This window comes from Ixodes scapularis, unplaced genomic scaffold (assembly GCF_016920785.2).
Source record: "Ixodes scapularis isolate PalLabHiFi unplaced genomic scaffold, ASM1692078v2 PGA_scaffold4__175_contigs__length_147842914, whole genome shotgun sequence".
Taxonomy (NCBI): Eukaryota; Metazoa; Arthropoda; class Arachnida; order Ixodida; family Ixodidae; genus Ixodes; species Ixodes scapularis.
In genome coordinates this window covers 126,738,800-126,753,137 of record NW_024609879.1, presented here as the reverse complement: position 1 = coordinate 126,753,137, position 14,338 = coordinate 126,738,800, and the positions used below count along the sequence as shown (strand labels likewise).

At 44.6% G+C, this 14,338-nt stretch overlaps 1 protein-coding gene across 1 annotated transcript; it reads right to left on the bottom strand.

Moving 5' to 3' along the window:
- Positions 1–3,871: 3,871 nt before the first annotated feature.
- On the bottom strand, positions 3,872–4,471 carry LOC8037624 (transmembrane protein 229B-like). Its single transcript, XM_042293436.1, has one exon. It carries the CDS (start codon positions 4,469–4,471, stop codon positions 3,872–3,874), a length of 600 nt encoding a protein of 199 aa, XP_042149370.1.
- Between the last annotated feature and the right edge of the window lie 9,867 nt (positions 4,472–14,338).

The window sequence follows — 14,338 nt, the reverse complement described above, 5'->3', positions numbered from 1 at the left end:
ACTTATATTTGGCCTTAATATTATGATGTCCAATTTTCTTCTGCTAGCTCCCGTTCCGGGTTGGCCCTACCTATCGAGAAAGGAACCTACTAAAACTCTCTAATGCTAGGACGACACAACCACACATGGATGCACATTTATATATTTAACGTTTGGTAGATTCTCAAAACAGTCAGTAGTGTAACGCGCGAGAACATAACGCTCGGAGTTGGCAATAACGTAATCTCGCAAGGCTATGCCCGCGGCGCTGCCAATTTTAGCCGTCCCAGTATTGCCTCATTCGGCCATGGTGGCGCTGATGAACAACCGACGGTTGCGCTCTCTGGAACCCTGCCCAGAACCTATCACGGTTTTCCGTAAAAACGCTCAATTTGAACGCCTTTCTGGGCTTCGATTTCTTACCGGGGCGCATCTCTGCGGCCGCGGTCCTGCTCCCCACTGTTCGAGACGCTCAACACACGTGCGCCCAACTTCCCTACATGCTACGAGGGAGGCGAGGGTGTGGCCTCGCGCCGCGACCACCGGGGGGCAGGACCGCGGGCACAAAGATGCAATCCGATAACAAAGCGAAACCTAGAAACACGTCCAAATTGAGCGCTTTTTTAGAACACTGTAAAATGCTGCTCCTGCTTTATGTCCTTCTAAAAAGTGTTGATTTAGTTGTTTTGAATGACGTTTCGCAAGTTTCTAATTGGAAACTTGTCTCTATATTAATTAATTCAAAAGTTAATTAACGAATTTTAATTAATTAGCCGACTGGTCGTTACGATTAGCCCCTTATACTCTGTCCGCTTGGACGTATAACTCACCTGCACAAACGGCGTAAGTGTAACTTTCACGGATTTTTTAAACAAATATGTTAAGTAAAAAAAAACAAAAAAAACGGTATATAGTATGGATGGTGTAAGAAAGGGAATACATTTTTTATTTTTTTTATTTAGGACTGCGTGCAAGAAAGACATTCTCGTTCTCGTTAAGAAATTAGTTAGTCGTCGGCTATAGACAACGTGAGTTTAGTCTGCAAGAGAAGGTTGACACTGTAACACTGAGAAATTTAGCCGGTGCAGCTTGACCATGCGAGCCCGGGGGTGCGTCACGCATGCAGTGATACGGAACCGCACGCCGGTACGGTGCTTATCCATATCGAAAGGGGCAGACCTGTGGATTTAGCCCGGGATTCCCGAGTTCCGTTGCATGAACTTGCGCTCTGCCTCATTCAATGTGAACGAACATGATGGACAGGAAGGAGACTCTTTTATTACAGTCTGTTGCACCAAAAAACTTGCTCCTTTGAAGGAGACTCTTTTATTACAGTCTGTTGCACCAAAAAACTTGGTCCTCTCTGACACTTTTTCAAGCTAAAAGACTAGAAAAAAAAAACACACGCTTGTTTTGAACAATATTGTAGTTCCATTATATCGGGTCCGGACAATCTAAGAAAAAAATATTTTTCATTCGAAATTGGACCTTGCGGACTACGCAACGAATTCCGACTATAGTCTGAAAAATACAGTATCTTTTTATAAAGGATTAGTAGTCAATTACAGCTACGAAGCGAAACTCCTGATATTCGCAACTTTCGCTGATGTTGGTACCATGTCGAGACACTCAGCTCTCTTGTTCGTGGCTCATGGACTTGACAATAAAGATATTTGCTTCCACCGTCCCGACATAGAAGGATGATGTAATGCCCTCGAATCACTCGTATTTAACAAGATTACAATTATTTAAGCGCCAGAGATCTAACCTCGTACTGCTGCTCAACGACGGTAACCTAGATGACACTCTCAGAAACAAGGTCATAGGTCATATTTCTACGTCTTGATAACGAGGATAGCTTCAGAAGCTTTTCGCGTAGTCCACATCAACAGCTGCTCAGGGTACTCTCGTTGATCTAAATGCACTCTGCGGGTTATCGACATTGTCCTTTCTTTGAACACCGAAAAACGTATTAGAGTTGATTAGTCTAGCAGAAGGTTATAGTGTAGTTCTTCCAAGGAGACATCGAGATGCTTGGTACAGTGATCGAGTAGAGACATAGTGTTAATTTAAAATTACTTGTATACTCTGTCGTTTAAAATTAAGACATTTGTAAACTACGTTTCTAAAAGAAAGTCTGCGGTTTCTGAGCTTTTCGTTCTTCTCGTCTAGGGTTATTGTAGGATGTTTGGGGTTTATTCCAAGTCACGCTTCTTAGGCGGATATCAACTGAGCTGGGTTCACAAACATGTCGGTTGCAGCTTGTCAGCGATCTCTTTTCAGTCTTGAGCATCCCCAGCGATCATAAAAAAACAATATGCTCGTTCAATAGGAAGTATTCGCTGGCGGCCATTGCTGTGTGCACGATTGCTGAACGCGTTCTGACTGCGAGCTTCTCAGATCTTCTGCAACGTGCCCTTCGAAACGAGCTCCCATTAATAGGTTGCCAACACCGGTAGTGTTGGCAACCTATTAATGGGAGCTCGTTCTGAGCATGCGCTCTAAACATCGCCCTCAGATATGGCATCCAGTGAATACCCCCTATAGGACCCTGCACTTAAGCATGTTGCGCAGATGGTTTATTTTGAGTCATTAAACTTACCTGACACGTTACAGAGCATTGTACGCTCGCCTGGTTTCACCACGAGAACACATCACTTTTGGAGGCAAACTCTGAGCACGGTTGTACGTTACGCAAATAAGGATCAATTTTGAGAACGACGGGTTCCGGTTACTCAAAGTTCAGGCCTTGTTACGTATGTTTCTGGAGCTTTCTGCTCATAATTTTATTGTTCCTTGCTCTTTCCAGTCTGCTAGCAACCGACTTCACATTTTTTGCTGTTTTTTAGGTGTCAGCAACCTTTTCGCTGCCAACATCGGCAGACGTTACCTAAAACTATGAGGTGAACTTGAGTCGTTTATCAGGTTTGAGTATTCGTGGTTAAAATGTCGGAAAAGGGCAAAATGATGGCCCGTGTTTAGGAATGTACAAGAAGTTCTAGTTTGATCGTGAATATGTCAGTTGAATACACAAAAAACTTACCGAATGCAAAAAACAAACCCCGAAAAACCTCGTCACCTCTCAGAGAAATCTAGTAAGGTCATCAAAAACTAGGTATGCTACGTTTTTTCTAACTGCTATCTTGTTCAATATGGATTTTCGGTGCAAGGCCTACGATACATTGCCTAGGATTCATAGTCTAGGGCACACCTAGAAGCCTCGGAGATCATCGTAAGTTCGTGCTTGTTTAAATAGAAGCTAGGGGAACGCAACAGTCGAGGAGGGCAGTGTTTCCTCCAAGGAGATGATGCTCTTCCATCATTTACACATGTCCCAAGGTGTATTTGTGAATCTTGTAACCAGGAACGTTTCACATATAATACTCTATGGTCACCAGCGTTCAGCATCATGGCAATCAATTAATCACAGACGATCAGTCTATCTGATTCCAAGGGGAAAGCAAACGTGGCATCAACAATGGCTGAGATCGTACTAAACTATTTTGGTAACATTATTTCGGCTCCTACCCTGACACCCTTCGTTCCCGATGCCATTCCCTCTTCAAAGTGAAACGCACTTTCGCAGTGTGAACAGTGCAAACTTGAACACATTTGAGATCGGGTAGCCTTACGATCTGACTCCGCACCTTGAGCAATAGAAGGCGCTCTCTCCCGCCAGTTCGTCGATTCTTTCGTCAAACAGACATCCCTAACAGAAAACGGGCTCTGTCGTACACTGTAAGTCACAGCGATCATCGACACATATCACCTAAAGCAACCGCTCGGCACTTCGAAAGTCACCACTGTAAACAGGCATAACGAAACCACACACTGCATGCTGTAAACCCGCAGACACGGTGTCCCAACAGTCAGCGACTTTCCCATTGAACGCTTACTTCCTCTTCCTGCCGTGCACCACGTAACCATTGCTGGAGATGCCGGGGAGATCTAACGGTTGCTGACCCTCAGCGTTTCCACCTTCGTGCCAACGTAGCCGACGAACATTCGGTAGAAACACGTACTCGAAGAGGAATCCGCACACGTACCAGAGAGGCGCGTACTCGAGGGTGACGAGCCCGCAGAAGTTGTAAGTGAAATCGGCGTAGTCCCAGGGACATCCGTTCAGCTTCCTCAGAAACCATCCCGTGCTGAACTCCCACACGTAGATCCAGAAGGTCTGAGCGAGGGCCCTAAGGTGCAAGGGCAGGCCTATGGGCTCTAAGCCGTCGTGAATTTTCTCCATGACCAGGCAGGAGAAGGAGTAGATGAAGAGGCACCATACACTCGTGCATCCGTGTAGCTTCAGGCTTCCAGAGACGACCAGTTCCCAGGCGGCAGTGAACATGACCTCGAGGAAGAAGCCGTGGAGGCCGTACAGGTAGACGCGGCAAGGTACGGATAGTGTTCGCCATCTTGCAGCACTGGTGGGAGTCCCGGAGCGAGAAGACGAGTTGATGACGTGGTTTCTGGGCTTTGTTGCGTTCGCTTGCATTGTGATGAGGGTAACCGCTTGGTGAAGCACCGTTTACCTGCAGCAACAAAGAAGGAGCGTCGGAACTTGGTGGACAGGAAACTTGGTGGACAGGGTTTTCAATAGAATGAATTACGCAACACAAGGGGGCTTAACCAATACTGCCTAGTAGACAAGGCCTGCGCATGACGTCATCGTTAGTGGACCCCCGGCGCGCCCCCAAGCGGCAAACACGCCGAAGCTGAAGGAGAGCCGTCGGCGCAGGCCTTTTCTAGGTGATGTTGGTTTAACAGAGGAGATACGTGGTGCAGAGACCGGAAGAGAAGACTTGTCAAATGGTTTGGGAGAATATATTTACGTAGCAAGAGCGTACCCAGATTTAATGACAATGAAAAGATTCTCAATAGATTTCCTCATGTAATGGGAAGTGCTCGATTGGCCCTTCTCCAAAGTCAAAGTCCCTGGCGCCGGCTACACGAAGTTTACAAAATCCATCGTTACCGCGTCGTCAAGTCCTAGCATCATGTGCGGCAATAAGTGTACGAAATTGGGAACATTCTCGCTCTCGTGAATGTAGCGGCACTGCCTAGAACTTTTCTATGTATGTAGCATAGGAACCTTCAGAAAGCGGGTTTAGAGGTCACGGTATATCGGCACCGGATGACTACAATCAGTCGTATATAGCTGCACAAGAAGCTGCCCTCACTACTGTGGCAACAACGCGGTAAGAGCATCGGCGCAGGTATCTCACGGTTGCTCCACTTACTTCTCAGGATAGTCTATCAGGATAGTCTATTATGTACCGCTCAAAGCTATAGCTATGAGCGGTACATTTTAGTGATCACCAATACCCCTTCGAAGTAAAATGCAAGTCAAAATACAATTGCACCCTTTGAAGAGAAATTTGTAAACAAGCGGGTGATGGTCGAAGATGATAGACGAATACCCCGAGATTATAAAACGAGGGACGGCACGGCACAGAAGTCTCAACAATTTCAAAAGCACACCATATGTCGTGTTCGTGCTACGTATCTCCGCTGTATTGTCCAAAAGCTTCGATCAAGTGCCTTTAAAAAATCACAATGTCTTAACGAAAGTGGATTATCTTCACGTGCTCACGAGCGGTGAAGCGTCAATTGTGTAAGCCGAGGACCCGAATCTATTGGATTTCGAGTAATCGGACGGCAAGCGTAACCATCGCATGTTACTATAGCGGAGGCAGAAGCTTGCACAATACTTCGCGACAGAACAATTTCCCATCGATGGACCCCGCTACGTTGGTTCGTGTAATCTGCGGAGATTAGATTCCAACTTCTTGTCACAGATGTCTTTTATTTTCACTTGTCGGTAGAGCAGCGTCTGCAATTCCGGTAGTATGCTGAGGCAACGGCGGCGATTCGTCGCTGCAACATGACGCAATACGCATTCCTTAAGCTCGCCCCCGAGATTCTCTGCCCCTTAAATGACATCCGTTCGCATTGCGACACCAAAACTAATCCGTGTGCGGTCCAGTGAAGCCGTTTTCTTTTTTCTTCTGTACGTCTTGTACCGATTCGTGGAAGGAACTTCGGAATGTCTGCAACGGCGAAGAAGTACAAAGTTTCTTTTCTTATAGTGTTTGTCGCAAGGACGTTTGAAGTGCATGGAACAACTCGGAAGGGTCTATAGGGTTCTAGCTGGTGACCTTTTTTTTGTCATTTCTAGGATTGTGCGTTCCTGTCGGCGTCACAGTAATGACTCTTCCGCTCTTGACTGACTCGAAAGCGCTGTGCACAACCGCGTGACGACTTGGCATCACGCGGCGGGATGTTGGCTGGTCTGTTGAACGACTGCCAAACCGTCATAGAAGACACTCGCACCAAGTAAAACATCTCTAAGCCTCTCTGGGTTTTTTATGACTTCAAAGCAACGAATCTTCCACGTCAACAGTGTGATTTTGGTTTTGTATTCGTATTGGTGTTTGGATTAACGCTATTTATTCAACACTGGAGGGTTAGGTTACCAGTGAAGGCCGGAGGCCGATAACCGCAGGTTTGTGATGCCTTGCAAACGGCTAATGGATTCAGACATACATACGTCGATTTATGCAATACGAGGAAAAAAGAAAGAAGGTAGATGGAGGTGGGTGGTTGCAGTTCAAAAATGATGAATGAAATGCATTCTGTCCTTGCAGAATTCTTTCCCAGTTGTGTCTCCTTTGTCGGTTCGTTTGGCAGCAAGCGTCAAAACGGGACAACTCGGAGTAAGTAAATGTGACAGAATTTGCTTATGCTTAAGGTTATGTAAATGCTGAGAAATTAAGGTAATGCTACGATTAACTTAATGCGATATCATTTATGAGCGAACAGTTTGCACTCCCTCGTCCATGGCTTGATTTGTAACCAACGAAGCAGGCGGAGGCATTTGTTGTATACCGAGAAGAAGAAATTCGATGGTGCCAGATGCATGCTGCAGGAGGTACGGGCACAGCTAGGAATATGGTCCGGAGCAATGGCGGCTGATGTGAAGTCAATGGAAGTTATGTATACCGTATTCAATTATGCATAGAGGGGGTAATGCGTCCAACAAATGTGATATGAAATTGTAGTTTCTGAACGTCGTACAGTTGGATGAGAACATCACGTGAATTGGTTATATATATATATATATATATATATATATATATATATATATATATATATATATATATATATATATAGATAAAGAAAATATAGCGTAGGATGCCGAAGACTATAAAGTAATAAAGTCGCACTTCGATACGTTGTTGGAGTTTTAAAGCATTTAGTGAGTCGACGTTTCGGCCTGAGAAGGCCTGTGTCAGGCCGAAACGTAGACTCACTAAATGCTTTAAAACTCTAACAACGTTTCGAAGTGCGACTTTATATATATATATATATATATATATAAAAAGGGCAGAAAAACGTACTTGGGACGGTGGTTCGGAGTTGTATGAAATATTAATCGTAAAGTCAGTCGACGTTTAGGCCTGAGACAGACGAGAAAGGTCTGTCTCAGGCCGAAACGTCGACTGACTTTACGAATAGTATGTTATAAAACTCCAAACAACCGTCTTAAGCAGGTTTTTCTGCCGTTTATACTTTTCGGCATCCTGCGCTACGTTTTTCTTTTTTTCTTTCTTTCTTTTTCTTTATACATATATATATATATACATAAGGTTTCCACAGCGGCTCCTTGGCAGCTTAATAAAGGAACCTTTACGCAGTACAAGACGGCGCAAAATACTATCGCATTTCAACGACAATCTGAACGAAGACTTCGGCAAAAAGTTTTTTTTTTCAGACTTTCCGGTGTACGATAAAGACAAAACTAACGCGCCCCGATTCGATTTCCCTAGGGTTGTGGTCTTCCGTCCTTTTTGTTTTTCATCTTCCAAAACGCTGTAAGGTAGTGTACGTGTGTTCCCCGGTTTATTTTATCTCGAAGCGCTAGGAAATAAAATCAGGAATTCCCAGGTCACCTCAAGAGCCGTCTCGGAGGTCGTCCTGTCGCTAACTCGAAATTAAAATTGCACCCAATTCCCCCTGAGTCTTTCATTTCGTTAAAAAAAAAAAAAAAAAAGTCTTAACACACGTCTTTTTCTTTTTTTTTTCTTTGTACGTGTACGGTGTCCAGGGAATCCACCAAGAAGATATACACCTAGTCACGTGTGCGATCCCGCTGAGATTGAAATCGCGGAGGTATAATCGATAGCGACGACTTATCAGCGCTCTTTCCTATAGGCCTCTTCACCCTCCGTCGCATGGACGCTGCCATCTTGGAATCACGTGCCGCGGCCGCCATAACGTGACTTCAAACATTGCTGCTTTCTATCCACTTCGCGCCCCGGCGAAGGCGTTGTATTCGTGTTTTTCGTCGCGTTTTGACGTGCGCTTTTTTGCCTTGCTTTGTGAAGTGTCGTCTGATACTTATTTTTACTCCCTAACTGAAAGTCATAAATAGGTGAACAACTTCTACACTTGATTTCAATAGTATGTTTCGACTATTTGCACCATCGGCGTACCGGATACGTGTAAGGAAAGGAAACAGCGATAGCACTGGAGCACATTGAGTGTGTAGATGACTCTAAGGAACACGAGGTTTGAGAGGCCAGTTATTTATGACAGGGCAAATTTGCTCAAGTGGTAGTGGCCGAGCGATAACGTCGCAATAAGAAGCGCAACTTATATTTATGATCACGCGTTTGTGATCTTAAAGAAGAGGGGAAATTGAGTCAGCGCAATGAATCACTTGTTCAAAATTTACTCGGTCTTACTCCAGGGTAAGGGTTTTGTACCCTTGGCGTTGCAAGATCTACCCGCGTCTACCGCTTTTCAACCTGTGTTGTCACGTGACACGACCCGCCGGAGTAACTCGGATCCATTTGGGAAAGATTTGGAACACAGCCTGCGTGTTTTTTGAAAGCGTCCTGCTCTGCCTTCATAACAAATGCAAAACAGTTACTTTTGATTATATGGGAAACATTCGCTCGCATTCGCATTTGTGAATTAAAAGAAACTATACACTGTGCTAGGTCTCATGTCTGCACATATTCGATTTTCTTAATACATCCGATTGAACTAATTTATTTAGACAGAAAGGCTTGACACCACTGGTAAAAAACAACAACAACAACAACAACACCAACGTGTGAAAGACGGCTTCTCAGTGCTTGGCAAAAGCGCCCGGCCGAAAAGAAGCCGTCTGCATGGAAATCACTCGCGTGCAGCGTTGTCGATGCCGGGTTACTCTCGACACCGCTGGAAGTAAGAATCGTACGTAAAGTTCCGGAAGAACGCCCACCCAAAATTAAGAGATAAATGGTGAAAAACATGAGGTGGGCTATCTTGGGGTATGCCGCACCAAAGCTTTAGAAAAATTAATGACAAAAATCGGGACACCCTCTACAAACCACGTGACGCGGGAACTGAAACTCCGGATCGCGGACACCGCAAATTCGCCTTTCACGATGCGATAAACATACGGGAATTCGCTACGAACACCTGTGTCACGGGAAAGGATACCGCAGGTTGCAAGACGCAGTAGATACGCGTTTTACCGTGCGAAGGACCCGCGGAAATTTGACGAGAACTCGCATCGCACGGGAAAGCGATCACAGGAACCGATATCGCGCGCGCAGATTGCGTACAAAAACGCGGGAATCCGCTACAAACTCTCATGTCACGGGATCGGATACCGCAGATCACGGACGCAGCAGATTCGGATTTTTCAATGTAATATACAGGCGGGAACAACTCTCGTGTTACGGAAGCCGATATCGCGCGTGCAGATCACGAACAAAAACGCGGGAATGCGCTATGAAATTGCTTATCAGACGTACTGGTGCAGCGAATCGCGTAATGGATGCGTTTCCCGTCGGACATCGCGTGACGCCCAACGGGAATCGGGGGGTGGTCGATGTTTCGAAATTTTTGTTACAATTATTGAGACAGAAAAGGGATGGGCGTTCTCTCGGGGGCGGGCGTTCTCTCGGAACTTTACGTATCTGTTAAAACAAATAAAGATCTGTCTACACAAATCCATGTGTCTGGTTTTTGACCCGAGCCAAGCTTGCAGGAGGTCAATTCTCTCGAGCCATTTAATTGTATTTAGCAATTTATACGGAAGATGGACGTCAAACTTCAATTGGTGGGTTAGTCCCATGTCTCATGTCCTCAATAGGTTGTAAGAAAATATTCGTATAACGAATAGTTTCCTCAGGTCGAGATTGTGAATAGCACTAATTAGTACTTTAACAGGCTGATAGTTGCAAAAAATGTCTAACTCGGCCTAGGAAGCACCATCCAAACATCTCTCGAGCACTTAATTTCTTTAAAGAAACCGATGGAGACAATATCGCTTCTTTTTTGCATTCCATGCGTTATTACAGGGAAGTTTCCCGGTCGAACATTTTCACAAAACGTTGGTGTCCTCGAAACCTGAACAGTGAGCACGAAACTTGCGAGTTCATCTGTTCTGTGCAATTGAGCACATTGTTAGTCAGGCCATGTAGCTGCTTTTGCACTGTGCCTCCATGCATTAGTCTCTTCATTAGTTTATTTTTATGGAAACTAGTTTACCAGCGGGTACGTCCAGTACGGCCGTAGACGTCCGTAATCCTCCCCCAGCATCATTTCAGTCGTTCCGCCGCCGAACCTGGCCGAACGAGGAGCATCATCAGATTCGTTAAAACGTCCTCAATTTAGGCTCGTAATTACGTCGTTCTTCTCAAGGTGGCCCAATGACCGCTGCATCATTGGTTCTGTACCACGAGGGAATCATTTATATAGCAAAACTAAATGAAGACGACGTAACACACCAACACAGCCGCCAGCCCCTCTCAAACCGAAACGAACCAAATCGAAGCCACCTTATCGCGCCGCGTGTTGTCCACGCCCCCTGTCCACCGGTCAGGTAACTACTGAGATGAAAAGGTCTACGGTCGAGACCGGTTAGAATGAAGTCAACGGAAATCGGAACTCACTTCGCTATATCTGTTATTTCGTTATAACCGACTACGGTTAACGAAGTGCAAAAGGGAATATATGCACAAACTCAACTCTATGACGTCACGCCACTGCGTACACCTGGTGGAGCAAACGCGGGCTTGTTTGTAAACATCCTGTTGTTTTATACTACGTTTGCTATATACATCTGAAGATAGACAAGAACTACGTACTAAGGTAAGACATTTCAGTTTTTTCCCCGTTTCTCCCATAGAATCCCACGCAATGGCTGGTGTCAAGCGGTGGCTGCCGGTGTTACCGCTCGATCCCAGCAAGACAAGGTCTAATCCGCGATCCAGCCTACCGCAATAGAGATCAGTGAGTGACTCTCATGCATCTTGCTATCGTTCCTGAACCAATGAGATTGTGGCATTAGACGGCGAGAGCGAGAAGACACCCATCCCGAAGGAAAGAGCGTGAACACAATTGGCCTTCACTGCGTTCTCGTAAGCTGTCGGGGGACTACACTCTAAAAAAAGCCCGTGCGTCCGCTTTCCCGCACAACACTCCGAGAGCCAATCACGGCAACTTACGCAGGCAGCTCAGCGAATGACGATGCCGAAACATATGTTTAGACCAAACAAACGCAGTCTGAGTTGTGACATTAAGCAATACAAAACGTCACGCTTGCATTGGTTAATGTCACAACTCAGTCTGCGTTTTTTGGTCTAAACATATGTTTCGGCATCGACATTCGCTGAGCTGCCTCCGTAAGTTGCGATGATTGGCTCTGCCAGTGTTGTGCGGGAAAGTACACGCATGTTTTTTTTTAGAGTGTATGGAGTATATAAATTATTAATTGCCTTTAGAAATTAGCCTTTTTCGACCTGAACGAAAACTGTTTTTCGACGAATATATGTTGAGAGAAAAGGTTTGCCGCTTTTGCTTGGTATAAACATTATATAGCTGACACGACCGACATTAGGTTCTCGTTATGCCCACAAACATTTGATAACGTTAACAAATTCTCCAGCACTAAAACGAAAAAAAAAACATGGCACAGGAAATAAAGAAACACATTTTAAACGTTAACTTTATAATCTACAACGCAGTAACAAATTAAAAATAAATATGGCTGGACGTCGATTAAAAATTTGAACCCGTATAGTCGCCGCCCTTTAATCGATTAATAAATCGATTACTCGGTTTCGTTGATTCTCCAGGCATAGTAATAGTCCTTTTTAAGGTCCCCCTTTTGATTGTGTTTCTGTTTTTGCTAAATATCTGATAAACGGAGAAACTACCAATTTCGTTTTTAAATCAATCTTGATGTATAGTCAAGGACAGTGAAAAGCCACCCACGCTCACCAACTAATACTATAGCCGCAAAGGCGAAGAAGTTCGTTGCTACTCTCCGTCAATAGCCAACTCTTTGGACTGTTCGCAATAGTCTCTGGTGCGTTAAACGGACGCTCGCGCGGCGTTAAATTGTCTGGGACACGTATAACTTTTCCCACCTGTTTGGAGTTACAAATCTCGCCCCCCTACTTTAATTTCGGTCAAAATTTCACTTAAAGTTTGCCTTCGCACAGGTGTTCTCGTCTACGTCTGTGTCACGAAAGGCTGCATCTTTTTACGTTTTTTTTTCTTTGTTTAAATTTAACAGATTAACAACCGGCTAAAAAAGGAAGGTGTATTGGGATTCAAGCATTAATCGGTTAAACGGTGAAATAATGGATCTAGTGCGGAGCCATAAAAATGAACGCTTTAAATTAACAAGCAACTAGAACAGGCCCTAGAACAAGGCCTCGCGATCTCACTGTAAGTACTTCTGTAGATCACGTGCCAGGGATCCGTAGTTTCGGATGTATCAGAAAAACTCCGAAAAACACCCGGCGGTAAAATTCTTGTCAATTCGGATTTATTCAAAAAGCTGGGAATTTTTTTTTTCTCTTTATTTGTTTTGCGGATATTTTCCGCATGGGGGGCAGAGATAAAGGCACAAATGCCTGACGGAGCCTCCACCCCCCAACAGTTCAGCCGTGGCAAAAAAGATAAGCGTGTAACATATGCTACAACATTGCAACTAAGCAGAAAATACACATGCACTCTGGAAGCCGCAATCACAGGATCGCACAAGCCAGGCAAAGCGCACCGTCAACGACAACATAACAAGATCACTATTGCAAAACACAACAACAACAACAACCACAACAACAACAACAACAACAACAACAACATTGTTTTACTAATGTAAAAAGGGTCGACCCTCTTGAGGAGATACCACTTGAGTTTCCTTTGAAATCTTGTACTATTGCCGAAAGAGAGTTTAGCGTTTATCTCGTCGAAATTCTTTCAGAACAGCGGGTCATTGTATTTCTGGACCACGACAAGAGGCTTTGATCCAGTTTTCAGTTTGGAGCTTACTATTCGTGCTTTTCAGAAGGAGAAAAAGTCTCGTGCTTTTATAAGAAAGTAAGGTATGGACCTGCAGATTTTATTGAACGGGGCAGAGCAGCTGAGGATTACCAGCGACTACGTCCGGGTGTTCAGTTATTTCAAAGGATCGATGTTCATGGAAGCAACGCTTCTTTGCAACATGTATCGTGGGACAGTTAATATCGACAATGGTAGGGCCCCGATGCCAAATGCAGTTGCGTACACATCATATGACGCAGGTTGGTTCCATATAAATTTAATGTATGTTTCTGTCCGGATATTTTATACTTTTATTTTTAATTCTGAAAATCTGAAAACAGGGATACTAAACTCCAAATTTCGGTAAATTGGAAATCTGAAAAGAAAAACAAAAGAAACTCCGATAAATTCCAAATTATCAGTGTAAAATAACTCCGAAAACCACCCTCCCTCTTTGATGAAAAATAAACTCCGTAAACACAGAATCCTACTTATAGGGAATGGTCCTCATTCAAGTAACAAGCGCCGTCTAAAAAGTTGTCTGCGAACTAAAACAAAAAAAAGGGGAGGGGGGCATTTGAATTTTTGTCAAAAAGACGAAATACGAGCAAGAGTATGTGCTGAATATACTGGTCGTGCGGGACGGCGGCGCCCTTTGGAAATGATGCCCGTGGCAAGCAGGTCACGGCGAGACGCATAAACGGTCCGCCTTTTGGGTGTATGTAGAGCGGTCCAAAAGCGTTTCATGCTCGCAATTTTAGTGCGGTTGATGCGAGTACGCGCTTGCACGCGCAACAAGATACCAACCACGCCAAAACGGTTTCTACTCCCATTGAGGAAGTTCCCCCTAATTTGCCGCAGCGTTTCGAAAGGGTTATTTTAGAGGTCTCGCTGCGAAAATTTCGCTAAGCAGTCTGCCCAACAGCGAAGAAGTCAAAACATTTAAAGTAAAAAAAAGGAGAGAGATGAAAAAGAAAAACTTCATTACGAACGCTTGTCAACGCTTGCGAAATTCAAATATTACTTG

What these genes read in the sequence shown, in the direction of transcription:
- LOC8037624 (XM_042293436.1), bottom strand. Translation starts at nt 4,471, where the DNA reads ATGCAAGCGAACGCAACAAAGCCCAGAAACCACGTCATCAACTCGTCT.